A 24,908-nucleotide genomic window follows, 5' to 3' on the forward strand; every position below is an offset into this window, starting at 1 on the left:
CATAAAGTTTTGACGTGATATGATGCATATATTACTAGCAAGTAAATTGTGCTCTGCGAGACAACTTACATGCGTAATTTTCTGTCGTTCTGTATTTGTTATTTCTTTGTAGAAATGTTTTTATTTTTTTAGCACAGAATGTTCAAGTGTTGCTTCAATGTAATGAGCATATACTTAAATTTGCTAGAATGTATATACAACTACAATGTAGTAAATGACTAGCCAATTGAGCTATATGTAGTTTTATATAATCATTTACATGTAATTATTTAGTTTGGCATTTAGAACTAGTCCTCATTTTTAGCACATCTGATTTTTTGAAAAAAAAAGATGAGTTATTGTCATCACTTGATCGGCGCCTGCATCGGCATTGCCTGGTAAAGTTTTATGTTTAGGTCAGCTTTTCTCCTAAACTTTCAAATCTATTGCTTTAAAACTTGCAATACTTGTTCAACATCAATAGCTGACTCTGTACAGCAAGAAACATAACTCCATCGTGCTTTTTGCAAGAATTATGGCCTCTTTTGGACTTAGAAAATATCAGATTTCTTGGTTAAGTTCTGTGTTTAGGTCAACTTTTCTCCTTAATGGTCAAAGCTATTGCTTTAAATTTTGGGGCAGTTAATCGTTATTAAAAGCTGACTCTGCACAGCAAGTACCATAACTCCATCCTGCTTTTTGCAAGAATTATGGGTCCTTTTGGACTTCGAAAATATCAGATTTCTTGGTTAAGATTTACGCTTAGGTCAACTTTTCTCCTAAACTATCAAGCTTTGAAACTTGCAACACTTATTCACCATCAACACTTATTCACCATCAAACTCTGTACAGCAAGAAACATAACTCCAGCCTGCTTTTTGCAAGAATTATGGCCCCTTTTGGACTTAGAAAATCAGATTTCTTGGTTAAGTTTTGTATTTAGGTCAGCTTTTCTCATAAACTATCAAAGCTATTGCTTTGAAACTTGCAACACTTGTTCACCATCAAAAGCTGACTCTGTGCAGCAAAAAACATATCTCCATCCTGCTTTTTGGACCTAGAAAATATCAGATTTCTTGGATAAGTTTTGCGTTTAAGTCAAGTTTTCTCCATAATGGTCAAAGCTATTGTTTTAAAACTTGGAGCAGTTAATCGCCATTAAAAGCTGACTCTGCACAGCAAGTACCATAACTCTACATTGCTTTTACAAGAATTATGGCCCCTTTTGGACTTAGAAAATCATGGGTAGGACAATATTTCTATTATACAGAGACAAAAAAATCAGATGAGTGTCTGCAGCCGCAAGGCGGTGCTCTTGTTTGTTTCTGTCTCTTGACAGTGTTTATCTCTGTCTTTTGATTACTTGCATTTTCTAGCCAGATTTTTATAAAGAGTTAGAACAGTTCACCTTAACGAGTCATATACTGTAGCATTGTAAGATGATTGTGAAGATCCCGTTTTTCAGAAGTAATTAGTAGATAGTTCACTTTTATGTGAAAAGATGTGGACACACTGTTTGTTATATTTTATTACTTTTAAATTTGAACAAAACATTCTTCAGTTTAGACCTTGTAGCATATTATTATGTGAAGTTTTGCTTAAATATCAAACTATTTTACAGTTGAAACAATGCCATTTCTGTTGCAAGCTTCCTAAAAAATGAAACCAATTTTGATTTGTTTTCTTGAACAGAAAATCATTCATTCCTCTAAGTTTAGCGTTGCATGTGGAATTGTACCTGTGGTAGCAGACGTACATAGTATATATAAATGTGTAGGGTTACCTGTACAGAACGATCAGACAAGTTTAGCAGAAGCTTAATGTTAATATGTGTAGGGCTTTATGACAGGTACATGTACACCTATGAAATTACATCCTTGCTATTGTCTAGAAATAGATATGACATATTCTATAGCTTAATTTTGACAAAATGATTGGAAGGGTGTTTTTGGCAAGTAAAACATTGGCACATATGGATTTTCTGTCTTGGATTAAGACGCTTTGCTTAAGATTCTATTTAGATTTAAACACAGCTTTTAAAAAATGCAATTTTATATCCATACTGTATTAATTATGTTATAAATTAGTTATGATAAATATGATTGAAGGTTAGTACTGGTATCTAAATGTCTAGGTTGTGGAACAAGAAATGTATATTTACTTTGTATAAATTTCCTATTTGGAGACGAACATTGAAAAGGACCAAGTATTTTGTTATCACTTTATGAAGTGTTCTGAATTTTATTATATACATGTTATTTTTTTTATTATCAAAAACGAAAAGAATAAACTTAAACTGTAATTCTGTGTTTTACCTCATTTCTTCCTTGAAAATAATATCCAAGAATGCTGTATGTCCACCAGTCATTTAGTCTGGTGATCTGTCCGCCATAATTCGTGTCCGGAGCATAACTTTATAACCATTAAAGATATTGACTTTGAACTTTGGTGATGGTGATGATGTGCGGAGCACTTGAAGGTCACAAACAGAAGTAAAAGGTCAAAACCGTCCATCATATTTTGTGTCAGGAACATAATTTAATAACCATGCAAGGTATTGACTACAAACGTGGCAAGTAGGTAGTTTGCAGTCAGATGATGTGCAGAGCACATGAACTGGGTCTAAGTCAAAAGTCAAGGTCACAATTGAGCTCAAAGGTCAAATTTGCCTGTCATTTCACATCCGGAGTATATCTTACCATTCAAGGTATTTACTTAAGACTTGAGATATAGGTAGATGGCAATGTGACGATGTGCAGAGTGCATGAATCAGGGTGGTAGGTCAAGGTTAAAGCAAGGTCAAATCTATTTTGTGTCCAGAGCATAGCTTAAAAAGTGATAAAGGTATTGACTTCAAACTTGGAATTTAGACAGGTGGTGATTAGATGATGTGCAGACTGCAACACTCCACAATTTACATGCCCCTATCGCGCTCGTCTAACACCCCCCTCGCCCCCTTACAAAAAATAGTTTCTAAATCTTTAGTATCCTTTCACAACCTCAGTGCGCACACCCTGCTTCTGCCCCCCACCCCCCACCCCAGCTTTCAACAAGCTGTAAATGACGTCATAAACACATTAGAATGACTGCCTCCATGATCAACATTCCTTTTAAATTTCAAACTACCATATCTTTTCAATAGCAGTCCGATTTTAAAAATTCTTTCAGCGTTATGAAAGGCTTGAGGATGGCTTTCATATTGTCAGACATTCCTTGCCCTTTAATATCTTGAAAGAGCCTGATCCTACAATCCTCCTTAAACGTGGGAGGCACTTTGTCCATGAACTAATTATACCTATCAATTTTGAGGGTAAGGTCCAAATGACAGTACAACAATCATTTTGTCTAAATATTATGAGAACGATTTCACCTGAAACTTTGCGGGTACATTGCCAGTATTTCTGTAAAATAATTCTCTGCCTTTGCCAACTAAAATGAAAGACATTTCCATGTTTTACATCTTGAATACAAGAAACATCAGAAGTACTAGTATCTATCTGTTTAAAGAGTTCATTCCTAAATAAAGAACTCAGGAATGTGTGGATAGTGTCATAAACACACTAAACATATGCCTACCTTTATGACCAGTCGTTTTTAATTCCAATCTGCCATATTTTTTTCATTACTGGTCCAAGTTAAAAAAGAATCGTTCAGCGTTTTGAAATGCTTCAGGATAGTTTTCATCTAAAGTCAACTTACTGTCAAATATACGAATGAATTCAGTCAATACGCAGTCAATGAACAGACAAAAGTGTAACTGCATGATCAGCTGTTAAAGGTCTCAAATAAGTCCACAAGTTGACAAACTTTAAACAATCTTGAGACAGGGAATTATCGTGATTTATGACAAAACAATGTCATATCTTTCGGTAAGATTGTCCGATACTTCTTACACCCATTTTAAAGTGCACAAATAATGTATTTCATGTTTTTATGACTGACCTTCATACACATTGAGAAAAGCCCTGTGTAATCTAGATCTACGAACTTCCATAACACTTCCCACACAAGTTTGTTTTTTTTAAAGGTTAAGGAAAGCCTGACAAAAAGTCAATTTTATATGAAAGCCATCTTCAAGCCTTTTATACCGCTGTGAGAATTTTTAAAATCGGACCACTATTGAAAAAGATATGGCAGTTTAAAATTTAAGGAAATAGCTGATCATGGAGGCAGCCATTTTAGTGTGTTTATGATGTCATTTACACACTGCTGAATTCTTTATTTAGCAAATAACCTTTTTAACAGATTCATTTTCGTATATTTTTGATATATAGTGTAAAACATGACTAATTTCTTTCATTATAGCTGGAAAAAGTAGAGAAATTACTTTACTGAAATAAGTAAATACAGTTCAAATGTGTATCTAAAAATTTAATAAATCCACCATTTTGTTTTTGTTGCCATGGAAACAAAATGGTCGCCAATTTGACCAAATATTTCAATGCTCATAACTTTCTCATTTTTAGTTCGATTTTGAAAATTCTTTCACTTCTTTAAATGTTTTAAGAAATCCCAGCTGACGAAATTAACATAAGATCAACGTTTCTTTCCCTTTAATCTTGTATTGAATGTCGAGTTGAGGCTTACTTAATTAAATTGGTCAGTCCGACACTTGTACATTTAGGGAACACTGCACCTTATTCTGCACAAGACGTTTAAAGCATCATTCTTCCTAAGTCCCATATTAAATACTGCCTCTAGCCACTACAGTACCATCGAGGGATAACGTTCTTGTCGTAATGAAATATACAAGACGATTTAACATGAAAAAAAATGGTTTAATAAATGCACTTCTACTGTTTAAAAAATGTGCACAATATTTGACTAAAAGAGATAGTGAAATTCATCATCCATTTGATTTGCATCACAAAAAGTTTCTATCTATATTAAAGAATCGGACATCTTATGATTCAAGAATACATCTAAACTTTTGCAAAGCTGAAGAAAGTTGCCAAAAAAGTATGTTAAAGTATTCTTCAAGTACAAACTCTGACTTAAATATCCGTTAGTTTAAACCTTTGCTTAAAGTTTGAACATCAACATTCCAACTTTGAATGAACTGATCTCGAAGTCAAGTGTTAACAAGTTTCTTGAAATTAATTTGACCAACCAAGTTCATCTAAAGTATTCTTAACAAAACATAGCCATGATAATACAGTTTTATTTTAACATATACTGAGTATATAGTCTTATATAAAATATAACAAATCTTATCGTCTTTACTGTCAAATCTCGGTGTGTTCTTTGTATTTTCCGGTAAATATATTTCTTTGGGGTTGTCAAGTCAAAATGGCGACGATTGTCAGAGGTCTGTCGAGGTTGCCTGGTAAACATCAGGTTTTCCGTGCACTCAGTACATCATCTTGTAAATGTATTGGTGAAGGACCTAATGTTGACAAAGTTACACACACTGGACAGGTTAACTTTATTGTTGATTTTTTTTAATTTTTAGCAAGCTCGCCTATTTAACGGGAACAAACAGAAAATTTGTGGGTGGGGTAATAATAAACAGCAGAAAAAGACATTAAAAAATTGAAGTTCTGATTTTAACATGCAAATTTATTTTAAATGTTCATAAACTTTTGTCAAGGTGTCACTACTCACAGGACTTGCCCTAACAGTAACATCGGGAAAGATAATGGTAAATGTTTAAGTTAATAAGTGGCTAGGGTTCCAGCAAAGAAGTATAAAATACACAGAATGGCAACTGGCTGTAATCTCGCGTGATCTCGTCTCAGAGCGTCGGCGAGCATGGAGTTACAATTTGTACCTTTAAAATTACATTTAAAATACATGTTAGCTTCTAAAACAACATTAGTTTATTAATGTGAAATAGTCTTAAGACACAAAGTACACGTTTCTTGCCATCAAAAGAAGCGTGGTCATATGGTGATAAGTATTTTATTGATGAGTAATTGCTTTCGCATACAAAATGGCGCGTGGAGAAAGCGCCACTTCCGGTAAACGAGATCTCATTCCGTTATCACGGGATGTTGGCGAGATTTGCTCTATATGCCTTTCAAGTTGCCGATCTATTTATTTTATAGCTCTTTGGTTCCAGCAACCGGACCTCTGGACCCAGAGATTAGAGGTCTGGTAATCAATATTCATGTACTATTATGTACTGTATTACCAGTGTATATGGTATTTGCTGAGGGAAAAGGTATGATAAGTTGTTATGTAATTGTTCTTATTATGTGTTTTTAAGTACTTTTTTTATAAATGGGCTCAGGGTTAAATAGAGAAGTATCAAGTGATTTGAAGTTAATAAAAGTGTAATAGCAGTTTCTGTTAGTCACTGCAATTTCCTCAATCAGTAAAACAATTTTAACAGTCAAATATTCTGGCTGACTTACGGCCTTTTTTTGACATGGAAATTGGTTCAGTTTTCATAAAGTACCATGTTTTGTCAAAACTGTTTGATTTGTGGCTTTGAAACTTTGAACGCTTGCTTATCAGGGTTTTTTCTAGCTAATTTGGGAACATAGCCTGTACCCCCAAAATTGGGAGTTTTGACGCGTAAATGTTCCAAACTGGGAAATATTTAGTCCCATAGGATATAGTAAAGATGTGTTTAAGCACTTTCTCATACACTTGTTTCACATTGTACAACCTCTTTTAACATACTTCCATTACAAAATTGTCCATAATTTGGTCAATATTTGTGCAATTTTGATGAAATTTTTTTCAGAATGTAAATTGGGAATTTTTGCACTCATTTTGGGAAAAATACATACGTTTTGGCCTTGGGAATATAGCCGAATAACGGCTATAAAAACGGCCGAAAAAAACCCCTGCTTATTATAACAGTCTCTATCTGTAGGCAAGAGTGCATAACTCTGTCAAGTATTTTGGCTGAATTATGGCCCATTTTGGCCTTGGGAATTGATTCAGTTTTTGTACAAGTCCAGGTTTGACATGTTGTGGCTTTTAAATTTTGAACACTTGTTCATTGTCATGACCTCCATCTGTAGTCAAGAGTATGTAACTATAGAAAAGATATTTGGCTGAATTATGACCCTTTTTGGACTTGGAAATTACAAAAGTTTTTCATACCAGACCATATTTTGTCTGAACAGTAATGGCAAATGGCAACTTGTTAACCATCATAGACTTCATAATATGTATAATGTAGGCAACATCATCATCCCGCATAAGGGTTGGAATTCGTGTCGGAATGCCAAAAACCCTGTGTAAAATTCTGGCAAGACTGCATTACTAGTTATGGCCCTTTTAAGCTCGACTATTCATAAAAGAGAGCTATTGGACTCGCCCGTGCGTCGGCGTCTGCGTCCCGATTTGGTTAAGGTTTTGTATGTAAGCTGGTATCTCAGTAACCACTTGTGGGAATGGATTGAAACTTCACACACTAATTCACTGTAATAAACTGACTTACACTGCACGGGTTCCATAACTCTGTTTTGCTTTTTTACAAAATTATGCCCCTTTTTCGACTTAGAAATTTTTGGTTAAGGTTTTGTATGTAAGCTGGTATCTCAGTACTCACTATGGGAATGGATTGAAACTTCACACACTTGTTCACTGTCATGATCTGACATGCATTAAGCAGGTCCCATAACTCTACATTTTTTTTCAAAATTTAATAATGCCCCTTTTTCGACTTAGCAGTTTTTGGTTAAGTTTTTGTATGAAAGCTGTCTCAGTATCCACTAATGGGAATGGATTGAAACTTCACACACTTGTTCACTGTCATGATCTAACATGCACTGTGAAGGTCCCATAACTCTACTTTGAATTTTTACAAAATTATGCCCCTTTTTCGACTTAGCAGTTTTTGGTTAAGTTTTTGTATGTAAGCTGGTATCTCAGTATCTACTAATTGGAAAGGATTGAAACTTCACACACTAGTTCACTGTCATGATATGACCTGCAGTGCAAAGGTTCAATAACTCTACTTTTCATTTTACAAAATTATGCCCCTTTTTCAACTTAGCAGTTTTTGGTTAAATTCTTATATTGTAAGCTAGTGTCTCAGTACCCACTAATGGGAATGGATTGAAACTTCACACACTTGTCCACTGTCATGAGCTGATAAGCACTGTGCAGGTTCCATAACCCTGTTTTGCATTTTTACAAAATTATGCCCCTTTTTCGACTTTGGTATTTATTCAGTTGACAAGGCTGTTGAATAGTCTGGCATTTAACACTGTCTTCCGACAGCTCTTGTTTGACATAGAAATTAGTTAAGTTTCGCACACCATTTCATATTTTGGTTTAAACATAGTTTTATTTCCCAATATGTACATTTCAAATGATTATTTACATTCCGGTACATAAATTCTGGATTGGACTGGAAGCCAGTAGGTTTATTGAAGTCCTCTCCATTCCATATTTTGTCTAGGCTGTTAGATATATGGCTTTGAATCTTTGAACACTTGCTTTCCATCATGGTCTCTATGTGAAATAACGTTTCTACTCACATCTTCTTAGCTAGACCATTTGAAAAATAATTAAGAACCCATACTTACATCAATTCTTCATATACACATCACTGAAGCCAAATTAAGTGTGTCTAGGGCATCTGTGTCCTATGGATGTAAGTAAAACCATGGTTGAAATTGTGTTTACTTAACATTAGTCCAACTGTACATGTAATAAATGTTTTTCAGGAGATTGCCTTAATGTTCAAAACCCTTTATAAGACATTCTTGACATTGATAACTTAACAATGTTTTATATTTTGCAGGTATGGGATAAAGATGACTTTAGGAGAACACGGTTTGTTGGCAAAGACAAACTGGTAGGCATCCCTCATTTTGTCTGTGCATTTTTCAGGTTATTTTATTGCTGATATTGGGTCTTACAGCTAGGAAAATTGGTGTCTCCTCTCCCACCTCCAAATTTCTTTAAGACATATTGAAATATTTGCTTAAGTGTATATTGAAAAGTATCTGGTTTCTGCATTATGCTATTTAAATGAAGATTTAAACTATCATTTGCTGTTTCATGAAAACTTATAAAAACTATGTAATTTGGATATTTTTTCAAAAAAATGAAGGCACAATGAAGACATGATTTTTAAGAGGCCTATTATGGCTTTACTACTTGAAATTTTTCAAACAGAGCTTTTGTTGTTACCATTTTGTCGACATACTGATAGATGTTGGCATCTACTTTGAGAGTTTAGCATGTAAAGCAGGTTTTTCAAAACCTGCAAGCCCAAAATTAATGCTTTTAGTTTTACTTCACACATATCTTTGGCATTATAACTTGACTTCACAAGGCAAGTTACATAATTAAGCTTTTATTTTATTGAAGTTATTCCCCTTTTTAGCTCATCTGATTTTTTGAAAAAAAAATGATGAGTTATTGTCATCACTTGAGTGGTTGTCGGCGTCGGCGTCGGCGTTGCCTGGTTAAGTTTTATGTTTAGGTCAGCTTTTCTCCTAAACTATCAAAGCTATTGCTTTGAAACTTGGAATACTTGTTCACCATCATAAGCGGACCCTGTATAGCAAGAAACATAACTCCATCTTGCTTTTTGCAAGATTTATGGCCCCTTTTGTACTTAGAAAATATCAGATTTCTTGGTTAAGTTTTATGTTTAGGTCAACTTTTCTCCTAAACTATCAAAGCTATTGCTTTGAAACTTGGAATACTTGTTCACCATCATAAGCAGACCCTGTACATCAAGAAACATAACTCCATCTTGCTTTTTGCAAGATTTATTGCCCCTTTTGGACTTAGAAAATCAGTTTTCTTGGTTAAGTTTTATGTTTAGGTCAGCTTTTATCCTAAACTATCAAAGTTATTGCTTTAAAACTTGCAACACTTGTTCACCATCATAAGTTGACCCTGTACATCAAGAAACATAACTCCGTCCTGCTTTTTGCAAGATTTATGGCCCCTTTTGGACTTAGAAAATATCAGATTTCTTGGTTAAGTTTTATGTTTAGGTCAACTTTTTCTCTTAAACTATCAAAGCTTATTGCTTTGAAACTTGCAACACTTGTTCACCATCATAAGCTGACCCTGTACAGCAAGCAACATAACTCCATCCTGCTTTTTGCAATAATTATTGCCCCTTTTGGACTTAGAAAATCATTTTCTTGGTTGAGTATTATGTTTAAGTCAACTTTTCTCATAAACTATCAAAGCTATTGCTTTAAAACTTGCAACAGTTTTTCACCATCATAAGTGGACACTGTACATCAAGAAACATAACTCTATCCTGCTTTTTGCAAGAATGATGACCCTTTTTAGACTAAGAAAATCATGGGTAGGACAATATTTCTATTACACAAAAAAAATCAGATGAGCGTCAGCACCCGCAAGGCGGTGCTCTTGTTAACTTAGAATTTGTTGTAAGCAGGTTTCTCAAAATCTACAAGGCTCTCAATACATGCCATAGCATTATGCATTGACCTCAAAGGGCTAGTAACATTATTTTAGATTTTGATTTGTCAGAATTATACTTGTTCTTAATTTAGAAATCAGGTTTCTTAGAAACCACTAGGTTAAATACTTTCAGACTTTACATGTCTTTGGCTTCAAGAGTATTTCCACCAAAAGTTGAATGTAACTCACTCTGTATTAACAAATTTCTAAACTATCCCAGCAAAGATCTTTGAATACTATGGCCGAGGTTTCTAAAAGATATCAAATTTTTGAATTTAGAAGCTCGAAATTCTTCAAACATTTTTGAAGTTTGTAATTATTAACATAGTGTCTAATAACTAATGTTTCTGTGTTAGCAGAAATTCTATTAACCAGTCAGAAAGTTATAAATGATTTTATGTATCACTGAGCACAAGTTTCCGAGTTGGGGACTACCATCTGAATGATAACAGTTGTGGAAGAAGAATATGTTGTTCGATTTCAAACGTTCCTACATGGAAGTTCGTTTTCTTTTTAAAGGTGAATACACAGTTTAGTATAGACCTGATTGCTGAAGACCCCATTGTAGTTTGTGAAAGGCGAAAAGTGGCTAGTAACAGTGGTGGAGCTCTTGGACACCCGAAAGTTTTTATTAATTTGGTAAGACTAAATGAAAACGCTAGATAATGTGTTAAGGATAAATGTAATCTTATAGTTTTATAGTATACCCTCTCCAAATAAAAAGTTGTTTTCAAAGAAGGGGTACTTGGTTTCAGTTAGACATGTCATATGATTGGTTGGTAGACCATTTGGTTTCCACTCAATATTTAGAGAATACTTTGGCCTATAGTGGTCAAACTTAATATAAACATAGGGTAATATATTTTTCTTTTACTCACAGGGAGTATTTACCTTGTGTAATTTGCGATGGGATCATATTGTTTTCTTCAGCATTGAAATGTGACTTGGTCTTGTGTTTTTGATATATCACATGACTGGAGAAGCAGCTTGTATATGGGAGGTAACTCCAGAGCCTCTTTTCAGCCAAAACAGTTACTCTCAAGGCGGATATTCCCACCTGCACCTACAACCAGTGAAAGACGTCAGTAGGTGACCAATAATGCATGAAGTCAGTAGGTCAAGGACAGAGTGACCTCTAGACTGAAAACAGTTTCCGCTTAAAAGAACATTTTACATGTCATTCTTCATAGAATGGTCTGTAGAGAGAAGATGACCCTAGTTGTTTTTGAGATCATTTGATCAAAAATCAAGGTCCCTGCATTCAAAATTACAAAACAACGTACGCCTGACAGGTCATCATTGCGAGCATATGTGTTGTATAAACAGCTTTTGTTTTACTTTATTATTCACATGTATACCATTATGATTTTCAGGATAGGCCTGAAGTTGCAGTCTGTGGATATTCTGGAAGAAAATTTATCCAGAAAAAGTTTTATAATGCGAAAGAACATGGACCGTCAATCACCTATGAGGAATACCTTGCAGAAATGGAATCTATCAAGTCGTAATTCAGACCACCAAATAAATTAGGACTTTAAAAATAATTCTGAAAATGCTTAACTTGACAAAGTGTTTTGACAGATAGCTTATTTAGAGAATAATAGTTTTGGTAAAGAGTGTATTGAATCTGTGGATTTCATTGTTAATAAATGTATCTTATTGTTTGTTTTTGTTTTCATGTTGTTAAAAGCATCTGCCCCCAAAGTAACTATGACAAGATGCCCATCTTCGATGCCATTATTTCACCATTTATGCCAATTTGTACATAGAAATGCCGTGTAAAGTTTTGTCAAGTTCCTGTAACTCCTCCTCCTTGGACTGAAATGCAAGTACAATACTATCCTAGGTTGTGCCATCATATAACTAAGTTTACAGATGCAGAATCTATAATTGTAAGATTCAGATCAAGGATGGTTTTCATAAAAATCCACTACTTTTTGCCAGAATCATAGCCTCTTTTTTACTTGAAATTCTCCAAAATGTTGATGTCCATAAGGTAACTTTAGAAAGGATGAACGAATTTAATTCATTTTTGGCACACAACACACAAGTAATTTTATACTTATTGAGTTTTATTGTAGGTTTAAAAAAATCTTTTATTTCAATGTAATTTCATTGAAGTCAAAGGCCAGTCTGGTTTTTTTTAGCTTACCTGAGCACAAAGTGCTCATGGTGAGGTATTGTGATCACGCTGTGTCCGTCGTCCGTTGTCAACAATTGTGTTTAAACAACATCTCCTCCAAAACCAATGAATGGATTTTGATGAAACTTGGCCTGGATGTTCCTTGAGTGGTCCTCTTTCAAAGTTGTTCAGACAGTTCTGCTTAGTTGCACGTAGGGGCCGCCAAAGCTAAAAATAGAAAAATCTTCAAACGACATCTCTTCCTAAACCAAAAGTCCAATTTTGAAATAATTTTACACAGTGGAAATTAAAAAAATCTTGTGTGAAACTGCTGGCCCAATTTTAAAATAATTTCACACAAATGGTCCTTGTGTGACCCTCTACTAAGATTGTTCAAATTATTTTGATTCGTCAAAAAAAATATGGCCGCCAGAGGGCGTGGCCACTTTTCACTATATGTATATAGTGGAAACTTTAAAAAATCTTCTTGTGTGAAACTGCTGGCCCAATTTTAAAATAATTTTACACAAATGGTCCTTATGTGACCCTCTACCATGATTGTTCAATTTATTCCGATTCGTCAAAAAACATGGCTGCCAGGGGGCGTGGTCACTTTTCCCTATATGTATAATAGTGGAAATTTAAAAAATCTTGTTTGAAACTGCTGGCCCGATTTTAAAATAATTTTGCAAAAATGGTCCTTGTGTGACCCTCTACCAATATTATTCAAATTATTCCGATTTGTTAAAAAACATGGCCGCCAGAAGGCGTGGTCACTTTTCATCAACAATTTCTTTAAACATCATCTCCAAAACCACTGAATGGATTTTGATGAAACTTCATACAAACGATCTCTGGGTACCCCTCTTTTAAAATTGTTCAAATGGTTCCGGTTCATTGAACATATGGGTCTTTTTGGTTAAAAATAGGTTTTCAGCTACCACACTTTAAAAATCTTTTTCTCTTGAGCTTTGATATTTGGCACGTGATATAAGGGTTTAACTCTCTACCATAATTGACCAAATTATTGCCCTAAGGTCAAAAATGGCCACGCCCCTGTATGTGACATGTACTTACTATAGGCTTTTATATAAGAAACCTTGAAAATCTTCTTCTCTGAATCAATAATAGCTAGAGCCTTGATTTTTGGCGTATGATATCAGAGTTGTACTGTCTTACTATTGCCCTAGGTTAAAGAATGTGTGTGACGGCTAACATAGAAGAAATCTACCAATACTAGTACCATTACGTTATACAAACACACTTAAAGCCTTATACACTGGTGGGCGCTTTAGGGTCTATGACCCTCTTGTTTTAAAATAGGTTAGAAACAAAAACTCCTGTTGTAAAGTTCATAATATGACCAAATTTGAATTTTAAAGAATGGTCAGTTCTAGCCAAACTCTGGAGGTCTTTAATTGAGTGTCATGCTACACTGAAATAATATGCTTAACCTTTGCTGGCAGCAAGTGATCCTGCCTTTGCTGCGAGTGCAGACCAAGATCACGGTATTCAGTCAGTAAATTTTCAGTGAACATCCCCTTGAATAAAAAGTGGTACTGCCTAAATTTAATGATAGACCAGTCCATTTTAGAAATTTAGCAGGGTAAAGGTTAGATAAATAGTGAGACAACTAGACTTTCAACACATAAAGCTGAAATTTTATTGTTTTTACTATCCAGCTGCCTACTGAGATAATGTACAGAAAAAGTACAAAATTATCTCGAACTTACCACCAAATTATTCCTGCTAAGAGAAAAATGGCTTTGACATTATATAATCTTACAATCATTTTAAGCTCATCTGATTTTTTGCAAAAAAAAGATGAGTTATTGTCATCACTTGATCGGCGTTGGCGTTGGCACTGCCTGGTTAAGTTTTATGTATAGGTCAACTTTTCTCCTAAACTATCAAGGCTGTTGCTTTGAAACTTGCAACACTTGTTCACCATCAAAAGCTGACCCTGTACAGCAAGAAACATAACTCCATCCTGCTTTTTGCAAGAATTATGGACCCTTTTGGACTTAGAAAATATCAGATTTCTTGGTTAAGTTTTATGTTTAGGTAAACTTTTCTCCTAAACTATCAAAGCTTTTGCTTTGAAACTTGCAACACTTGTTCACCATCATAAGCTGACTCTGTACAGCAAGAAACATAACTCCATCCTGCTTTTTGCAAGAATTATGGACCCTTTTGGACTTAGAAAATCAGATTTCTTGGTTAAGTTTTATGTTTAGGTCAGCTTTTCTCCTAAACTATCAAAGCTATTGCTTTAAAACTTGCAACACTTGGTCACCATCAAAAGCTGACTCTGTACAGCAAGAAACATAACTCCATCCAGCTTTTTGCAAGAATAATGGCCCCTTTTGGACTTAGAAAATATCAGATTTCTTGGTTAAGTTCTCCTTAATGGTCAAAGTTATTGCTTTAAAACTCAGAACAGTTATTCGCCATTAAAAGCTGACTCTGCACAGCAAGTACCGTAACGCTGCATTGCTTTTTGCAAGAATTATGGCCCCTTTTGGACTTAGAAAATCATGGGTAGGACAATATTTCTATTATACAGAGACAAAAAAAATCAGATGAGCGTCTGCACCCGCAAGGCGGTGCTCTTGTTTTACATGCAATAATTTGCTCATAGATATTATATAAGCAGGAGGTCATTTTTTTTTAATGCTACAAAATGTCTTGAAGTTTTTATCTGAAGTCCAATCAGTAGTCTCGGGAATTTTCTTTAAAGAACAACCTTTGTCAAAAGCTGCCAATACAGCAGCACCTCTGAACAAATGAACTGGAAATTTATTAAAGTCTATTCCTGCAAGCTCCAGAACTGTCCTCAACCAGCTAACAACAGTGCTAGGTGTAACTTCCTTGAAAGTCACAGAGCATGTAAATAACGTTTAAGTCAGACTTACAGATTCAGAGACTTAAATATCGTGTAGCAAAGTATGCATAGCACACAAATGCTCGTCACTGAAGTGTTCAACTTCTGAAAAACTAAATGTTTGTTTACAGGATACAGGTACCCTACTGATACTGTACATAGTTTCATAACTCTAGGTGAAATATGTTTTAAGGTACTAAGTATATGCAACACAAACTTTTAAGCACTTTATGTGTATTTTTCTCTAAGTGAAGGACCATAACTCTGGCCTAGCTGAATGAAATCCCAAAGAAAACACCAGGTGCACAACTTCACATGCTATACAATAATCCTCTAATGTTTTATGACTCTAGGTCAAGTACATTTTGAGATACATGGGACACACTCTTTCGTTTTTTGACTAAGTCAAGGGCCATAACTTCAGTCTTGCAAAGTGAAATGAAAATAAAAGCTTGGGTGCACCAATTCACATCCTTAAGCATTATATGCAACACAAACTTAAGCACTTGATGTGTATTCTTCTTCACTAATAGTCAAGGACCATAACTCTGGTTGAGTGAAATCCCAAAAAGAACATCAGGTGTGCAACTTTACATGCTATATAACAATCCCATAATGTTTTATGACTAGTAAAATACTTTTTGAGATAAATGCGACACAAACTTGTATGCCCTTTATGCATACTTTTGACAGTCAAGGGTCATAACTCTGGACTCACAGACAGACAGAAATAGAGAACAAGATCCCAGGTGCACAACTTGTTATGCTGTATTTTTATGCAACACAAACTTTAACGCCTTTTTATGCATATTTTTTGACTAAATCAAGGGTCATAATTCTGGTCTAGCTCAGTGATATCGCTAACAAAGTCCCAGATGCACAACTTCACATGCTAATAGTTTTCCCACAATGTTTCTTAATCCCGGGTCAAATACGTTTTGGGATACATGCGACACAAACTTATGCCCTTTTTATGCATATTTTTTTTACTAAATCAAGGGCCATAACTCTGGTCTGGATGTGTGAGGTCCCAATTAAAACACCAGGTGTACAACTTCCCGTGCTGAGTCTGAGTCAAACACTTTTTGAGATATGCACAACACAAATTCGAACGGACGGACAAGGGTAACCATAAGTGCTCCCGCAAAAATTTCGGGGGAGGGGGGAGGGCAGAAAAAGTTCCTCCATGGAAAATTTAAAAAAAAAACATGGAAGAATAAATACAATATTCCTTCAACATATGATTTAAACTCTTGGATACTAATGTCTGTACTCTCGGAGCTGTAGCTAAGGTAGTAATTAAGAGCCGTCACCGTGACTTAAAAGCCTTCATTAAGACACGCCTTTCTACGGATACAATGAGGATAGAAATTTAATAACACATGAAACAACCCATGTAGCAAAATATTTTGTGTGATGGCGGCTTCTGTAAGAAAAGTCCTTTCATATCTGGATATAAATTCACAGCGACCATCATTAGAGTTCTGTGTAAAGGGTGATGCTCTCTGTTGTGTCGTGGTAACCTGGCAGGGAAACTTTGGATGAAATGTGATCCAGTAATAGTGGGAACCACGACTGTGAGTTCCAAAATGGAATGACTATAGTGGCATTCATTTTTTGTTTTTATCTTGAACTATTTTATTTATAACTTCTCATCAAATTAAAAGACGGAAAAAGGTATGATGGTATTCTGCTCAATATAATGAGAAAGCATAATGTATCCGGTTCCGGAAAGTATAAAAAAAAATATACCTGTTTATTTAACCTTAAAGAAAACAAATCTATGTTGGGATGTATTCGGTCTTAACATCCATTCCGTTGAATCAGAGAAATTTCTTGAGTAAAAATCGGCAATGATTATATTTTTCCCTGGAATATGAAAAGCTGCGAGAAATATCTTTTTAGTAAAGACCATTGCCATATATTTATAGCAAGTTGATCCATGGATTTTGATGCCATTCCACTCATATCGTTGATATATGAGATAGCATTGATATTACCTGACTGAATGTGCAAATTAATATTTTGCTTCCCATTATACAACGACTGTAAAACATAAAAATTGTCAATAATTCTAAACTGCTTCCTTGGATGTCCCACCTACCACTTACCATGATTCTTACTTTCTATATCTAGAGCTCTCCAGCCCTCGGCACTCGCATCAGTTCAACAAATACTTTCAAAGGCATAAAAAGTGTTTATTTTTCCATTTTAAAGGCATTTTCACATATTTTATTTGACTTAAGGTGGAATGCGCCTAATTTGAAGTTCCTCGGTTCCGTTTCGAAATTTTGTTTAATATAAAATTCAGCATATTCCTCATAGAATGCGTCTTTTACTTTTTTGATATTTCTGTAACTTTTTTCTCTACAAACCTTCAAACACAACCATTGACGTCTATTTTTGATGAACCATGATTTCACGTCCTTAAATCGTTCTGTTCAGTCAACAAGTATCGATTTGCTTGTTTCTCATCATAATTTCATTTAAAAATGTCTTTGAAATGGTGTATAATTTGTGGAGATCATTTTAACGTTGAAGTCGATATTTACGTTGAAGTGACGTCAGAGCGACAAATATGACGTTTAGTTTTGAATAAAAAGTTTGCGTTAATCTTGTCTCATGTAAAACCCAAACGATAGAATTTGACAAAAAACTAACATGATCATGAAAACTTTATTTTCTGTCGACTGAAGGAATAAAATTATGGGGTCACAGTATTCATTTTCGCGTAATATTACGTTACACTACCCCTAATCCCCCAAATCACAAGATAGCGCAATTGAGTATTTTTTCGGCGAACGCCGTCTAAGAACGAATTCGTTACCTATGCCACGTGACTTCAGTTTGCAAATCAAACTACTTGATAACGCATTATAGATAATTTATCAAAATGGAAGATTTATGCAACACTCTGCCTGATTGGACGAGAGTGTCAATTTCTTTCACTCTGTTGATTGTGCTACGCTGAGTGAAATGTAGACAAAGCGTTTATCCTAAACGACGCTGTTCACAGTTTTAAAGCTAACTTTGGCTCAGTATATTTAGCAAGAATATTGATATATCTCAAAATGATAAGTAAGTTTAATAAATATGATGAAAACCTGTTCAAATACCAACATATATCAAATTAAAGAAAGAGCTGGATACGGTCTGCGTATCACATGAATAAGGGTGTGATAAGAGTCTTTTATGTAGAGAAGTGCTGTTTAAAAGATTTTCCTTGCTACAATTGTCGTCTGTATATGAAAAGGTTTCTTGCTTTTGTGACTTATTCAGATTGCATATTAAAATGAGTACTTGTTTGCTTTGATATATTTGTTACAAGTTATTTAACTGATTTATTATATATGAATATTTTTCTTTAGTATGGTATGCAAATATTGAACTCAGTTGAAATCTGTTTTATTATGTATATGCTATATAATGACTGAATCTCATTACGCTAAAATGAAGGTACGCAGCATACAGTTTATCTATGATATGACTACGACCAAACTTTGCTTATGAAATAGAAATATTGAAATAATTACAACTGTATGTTTTGCTTCACCTTCACTTTTTATAGGTGTGACGTCATTGTCCAAAGATTCATGAATAGCGAATATGCATTTGTTAAAGCGGGATCAGTTGGCCTATTTTAGAAATAAATAAAAATAATAAATAAAAAAATCCTTTAATTGATTTTTTCTCATGTATTCTAATCAAACTTGATTTGTAGCATCTTTATTAGGCCCGCAGCCAACTTTGTTCAGCTAGGACATTTGATCCCTTTTAGGGGCTGCTAGAGCTAAAACTAGAAATGCCTTTATACAGCGTCTCATGAACAGCTTGGTGGATCTTTGTCATACTTGGTCTGGAGCATTATTATAAGGTCCTCTTCCAAATTTATTTGTATAGGAACTTGGGCCCTATTAGGGACCACTATAGCTAAAAGTAGATATGCCTTTCTTCGCATTAACCACTAAAATGTAATGGATTTTATCAAATTTGATGTGTAACAATTTCGTAAGGTCTCCTGCTATTTTGTTACAAATGGGGATAGGGACCAATTTAGCTAAAAATATAAACACGTTTAATGACCTCTTCTCATGAACCGCTTCATGAATCTTCATCAAACTACTGCTGTAATTATTCGTCTAAGGATAAACGAAACAAAATTGCAACCCTACGAAACCTTTGCGAAAAATTAAAAGAGAACCATTTAAATTGTTAAAGTGCAGTGTTTAGTTTTGCAATTTGAAAAATGTTAGATGAAAGATGAATGTTAGATGAAAATTTCATAAACTTCTTTCCTTATTACAATTCGCCGACCATCATTTTTAAAGATATTTCTTGTTTATGTATCTCCTCCTTTTAGGATAAACTCTACTATTTTATTTTTCCTAGTAAAATTAGATCTAAATAGCCTTTAAAACTCTGTTACATTAGCGAAATAATTTCTGTGTAGAACTCAGATTTTAATGTTTATATTATATTTGATATATGAGAATGCGACAAAATCAACACCCCGTTACCCTTTGCGCTGAATTACATTACTCTACTCCTACCCCAGATATAAAATGCGTAATTAAATGGATTTTCTGATTCTCGTGATCAAGACAAACTCATCTTTAACCTATTTAAGTAGAATTTAATCAAAAGAGGCCTTTACAACTGTTACAAGTGAAATGATTTATCTCGCAAGTTAATGATAATACATGAAAACTCATGTATCGATGCACATTAAAGTGTTAACATTTACAAAAATAAATTTTAAAAACCCGACAGAATATAGTGAAAATCCTTTATTTGAATCATCTCAACCTTTTAATGTTAACAAGTACCAGTATAGAATTCCATCACATGCCGCTATTTCCGTGACGTATTATCTTTGCGTAAAAAATTGTTAAATAAAGAATTGTATGCATCTAATAGAACTGAGGCAAACAAATATAGGCCTACATTATAAATATATGTCATAAATATCTTATTAGTTAATATAGGTGTATTCTTATTGAAGCAGATTCGAACAACAACCAGTCTTCAGAAAATAATACTGGGGTAAACAGAATCTGGCCAACCTCGGCACAGTACGAAAAAAGTAAAACGTAGGTGAAAATGAGAAATATTCATTTTAACATAACACATAACTCGGATAAGAGTGCTAATACAACTTTTTAAAATTTAGAAAGTCTTTATGTAATTATAACATCATGTTCGAGTAAACATTATTTTATCTAACTTTATTACAAATTTTACGTTTTGGAAATATTTCGATTGTTTGGAGAATAGTCGGACACACCGATTTCGAATAAAGTGAATCCTCCTCATAACCGCGGGAAAACAGCATATTTTGTTGTAAGGAGGCTGTTGTTCTGAAAAGGTTAATTTATTTAGCAACTTGGCTAGATAGAAACACCATCCTTTGCAAAGAGGTTTTAGCTCTCCGGAGATGTGTGTACAAATGTTATCCTTGTATTCATAGACACATAACAGAAACATATTCCATACATAATACTGTTTCCTATTAGAAACATAAGAAATACGAGTAAAGAAAACATTCCATGACATAAAAAAAGAAAGAATATTTTTTTAGCTCTGTTTTTCTACGTTACTGCGGGCAGTTAACCTAACCAGTGTTCGTGGATTCTGTATTCCCAACAAATAACTTCTATCTTCACCACATAAATCAGAGGTGGAGGGCGAATGATTTCGGACACGTGCCTTCTATCAAATCGCCATGCCCTACCCGGGGACCGAACTCGCGATCCATAGATCTGCGCTCCTACTGAGCTAAGCGGATGGGGTAAATGAAAGAAAGAAAGCAGCGGTTGTGACGGACACTCGCTGTAACTCAACGAAGCCTCTCTTATATCATGAATACTGAACTTGTAGAAGTTATGATTTATTTCCAATAGCGTCTGTGGTATAAAATTTCAACTCTGACCCGTAAAAACCAAATTCCACCATCAAATTATGCGAACGTATGCGTGGAGCGGGTAATTAACCAGGAAAGCCCATGGCAACTTATCTTATGGTCAGACGTTACTAGGGTGGTGAAGTAAGAAACGAAATAGTAAAAATGTAAGACCTCGGAATGTGCGTGCGTGCATGTGTGCGTACTTAGAGAGGGTTAGGGATAATATTAAGAAAAACAAGATACAAACAACCTTTACTCCCTTGGAGGGGCGTTTGAGTCAAGGGTCATACGTCTGAAATCACAACCTTTAGAATATTTGAATCTGTTGTATGTCCTAGTCCAAATTGCAAAAATTTTCTCATCAAATGCAAGCTTTGAAAAACCAATAACATAAATAAAAACTAGAGGAAAAACTACACCTTATCAGTTAATTATAAATTACAAACAATGATTTAAATGTTCTTAAATCAAGTGTCAAAGAATTGACACAGAAATGACACAAATTCTCCCAAAAATACTATGGCCGCCAAAATTGGACCATCACATCTAAGAGCCATTTTTAAAGGATCACAAGAGAACTAAAAATCTACAAAATTCCATATAACTAAATAATAATATCATTGACACGAAAGTAAAATTTCAGTCCTTAAAAATGTCTGTAAATATTTTGATAAAGCATTTTCATTTGTCAGTTCTAGCCACACAAGAAACTGACTAGCAAAATGTAAACAAAGGGACATTTTTCAAGATTTCTCTAAAACTCCTTAAACTTTACCAAAATGCTAAGATATATATTTACCATATACTGAAGTAAGAAATATTATGGCAAAATATAAAATATATATTTAGAAGCATGTATTTGTTTTTACAGCAGCTGTGTTTCCGAGTCAGGGGAAAATACGCAATATGTTTTTGCTCATAACTTTGTCAATCTTAAAACTTCCACATTAATTGCTTATAAGATGCTCTCAAAGCAACTGTCCTTAAAACACTGCAAAACAGTGAATTCACAAAGATATTGACAAAAAGCAAAATATTCCTTTGCCAAAACCCAGGTTTACCACATGTATATAACGTCTGCGTACTAACAGATTGCACTGTTTCGGATTAATGAGTGCTCATGTATCAGAACGCTTTTGTCTCATTGTTTTCAAGAATTTGAGGTTTAAAGACCTCACACATCTTCATCATTGAAGCCATACATGCTGACAGAATATTCTGAGTGTTAACCATTGCTCTATCTCGTGACTGACATCTTTTATCCATTTTCTTCCGAATTTCTGGATTTACTTGAGGAGGACGTATTTTTTTCACAATTTTAGGACATTGTATTTTGCCATCAAATGTCACAAGAAGAAGTAAATGCCTCATTTATCATGTTAGCTAGTGTATTTGAAATAGGTTTACCTTTTTCTGGGGTCTTTAAACGTAGCAAATCCCAATCTTTGCCATCGGTAAATTCACTATCTTCAAATAACGCACTGGTCATATCTTTATGTGAAAACCTTTGCGGAACATGTGGAATTTCTCCATCTGAAATATCATATCTGTCAACGTTAACTGCATTATTAGGTGCATCAGACAATGAAGGATCAAACCCTTGTGCTTCTGGTTAGAGACCACCAATTATTTTCCCATATACTTCCATTATAACATAATGGCGTGTACAGCCTTCCATAAATCGAAACATGTATATCTTATCACATTTTTCCAAGAAATATTTTTGAGTAATTTTCGTGTGACTGAGATGACCCCCTGTTTTCACCCTTGGCATGACGGGAGAAAACTTCGTCTGATAAAACTTTTTTTTTTTCAATACACATAAAACGTAGCAGATATTGCCAAAATGTATAATAATATACTGTAAATGAAGAAAATAAATTAAATTTTGAAGGAAAAAAAATCACTTTTAGGGTTCGTCTACATTACTAACCAATCAAGGTGGACAAGCGTTACCTTATTCTCAAGTACACGATTATCTTATTCCCAGTAAGTTCCCGGTACTTTTTTTTATTTGGCGGTGTCTGACCTGGCACAGTATCCAAAAGTATTATTAATAGTTAATCATATGGTAAGACAGGTGAGCAACACTAGATGGTCCTAACAGGATGTTGTGATGCTATCCTGTCTTAAAATACGATGTCCTGTACATGATTGGTGCTCATGACGTTCTGTCGGTGCTCTACTACTTTGGCAAATGGTATTTATACCGCTGGTGCTCCTGGACCCTCTATCTATCATGGTATGTATTCAATTTGGCACTCCTACCGCTGCTCCAAGACCTTCTAGCAGTGCACTTTCTCCCTATACATGGTTCCTCTGGCGGTGCTTCTGGACCTTACAAGTGTTCTCCCTTATCTCAAACCTTGTACAATATATGGTATGTATACAGGTGCTACTGAACCCACTAATTATCAATATGATGTACTGTACGCGGTACCGTTACCGGAGCTCCTGGCCCATCTGACGATGCTCACGATCTTACAATATATTATGTCTGTGTGTGTAATATCAGACTGAAATGAAATGAAAGTAAGAATTACGTCACGAGTTGGACTATCTCTACTGGGGCTTGTAGGGTCGCCTATAGTCCAACTCGTGGCGCAATTATCTCTTTCATTTCAGTTCAGTTTGATATTACATAGACCGTCAGGGGTTTAAATAGTGTCACAGATTTGGACTATGTTGCCTAGTGGTTCTCCCTTATACGGTGGTGGGCGTGCCAAGGTTGCATGTATAATTAATTAGGTTCCTTTTCCGTCTACCAACTGTTACATAAAGATTATCTAATTCAACCACCCCCTGGAACTTAGACATACGTGTGTCTATTTTTCAAGCAAACAGCGTGAAATTTATTTCAAGGCGTGTTAATATATCTTGTTCAATATGCCATATTGTTTTATATGTTATGTTTATGTCAGATGCCCATAAGGGCCTTGGGTTTTAAGGACTGTTTACACCAAATAGGAAGTGACCATCCAGTGTAACATGTGAAATAGTCCAAAATGTAGTTCAATATTGTTGATGAAATCTAGTATAATTAGTCATATAAGGATGAGACAGTTATAATATATTTTTGGCTTACTTTTATTGCTTATTGTCATGATAGAAAAAAAGGTATAGGCCACTTTCATTGTGAATTTCCAGGTTTTAGTTTTATTCATTAAGGAAATGAGCGCTAAATGGCAAATTTCATGGGAGTATTTTCAGAGGGTGATGTTTACCAGAACAGATTATTTTTCATATATGTAACATAACATCTCTACAGTATATTTTATCATTTTTATTTTAGAAGATATGATATACTTAATGGCTATATATGGTTTTTATACCATTGAAACGCTCTTAAGTACTGAAAATGAGGTCTCAAGATTTAATTGTTTATAAATATGAAATAAAAAATGAGCTGAATCGGTATACTGTAACCGTTTAATAATGGTGTCGGCCCGGTACAATTTCTCCTTCTTTGCTGTATAGTAAAACAAGCACTTTTGGACATGGATTGTGAATTTCACAACAAAATTGCAGCATTGACAGCTCTGTATTTCTGAAGAGTAATACTATCCCAGTCAATATATCACAGAAAAACACCACCATCAACGATGAACCTTTTTGCTACACATCAAAGTATCTAGTCCAGGTTTAAATTTCCCACTGACATC

At 34.6% G+C, this 24,908-nt stretch overlaps 1 protein-coding gene across 1 annotated transcript; it reads left to right on the forward strand.

The window, feature by feature from the left end:
- The first annotated feature begins 5,237 nt into the window (after positions 1 to 5,237).
- Positions 5,238 to 12,002, forward strand: LOC123564024 (NADH dehydrogenase [ubiquinone] iron-sulfur protein 6, mitochondrial-like). The gene is made up of 4 exons (XM_045357278.2): positions 5,238 to 5,397; positions 8,687 to 8,740; positions 10,858 to 10,977; positions 11,712 to 12,002. Exons 1-4 carry the CDS (start codon positions 5,269 to 5,271, stop codon positions 11,844 to 11,846), a joined length of 438 nt encoding a protein of 145 aa, XP_045213213.1. The 5' UTR covers positions 5,238 to 5,268; the 3' UTR covers positions 11,847 to 12,002.
- Positions 12,003 to 24,908: the final 12,906 nt, after the last annotated feature.

Source organism: Mercenaria mercenaria, chromosome 2 (genome assembly GCF_021730395.1).
Source record: "Mercenaria mercenaria strain notata chromosome 2, MADL_Memer_1, whole genome shotgun sequence".
NCBI lineage: Eukaryota > Metazoa > Mollusca > Bivalvia > Venerida > Veneridae > Mercenaria > Mercenaria mercenaria.

Bases quoted from the DNA above. Each gene is read 5' to 3' on its own strand.
- LOC123564024 (XM_045357278.2), top strand. From the start codon at position 5,269: ATGGCGACGATTGTCAGAGGTCTGTCGAGGTTGCCTGGTAAACATCAG. The intron at 5,398-8,686 runs GTTAACTTTATT...TATATTTTGCAG, and splicing joins AAGTTACACACACTGGACAG to GTATGGGATAAAGATGACTT. The intron at 10,978-11,711 runs GTAAGACTAAAT...TATGATTTTCAG, and splicing joins CGAAAGTTTTTATTAATTTG to GATAGGCCTGAAGTTGCAGT.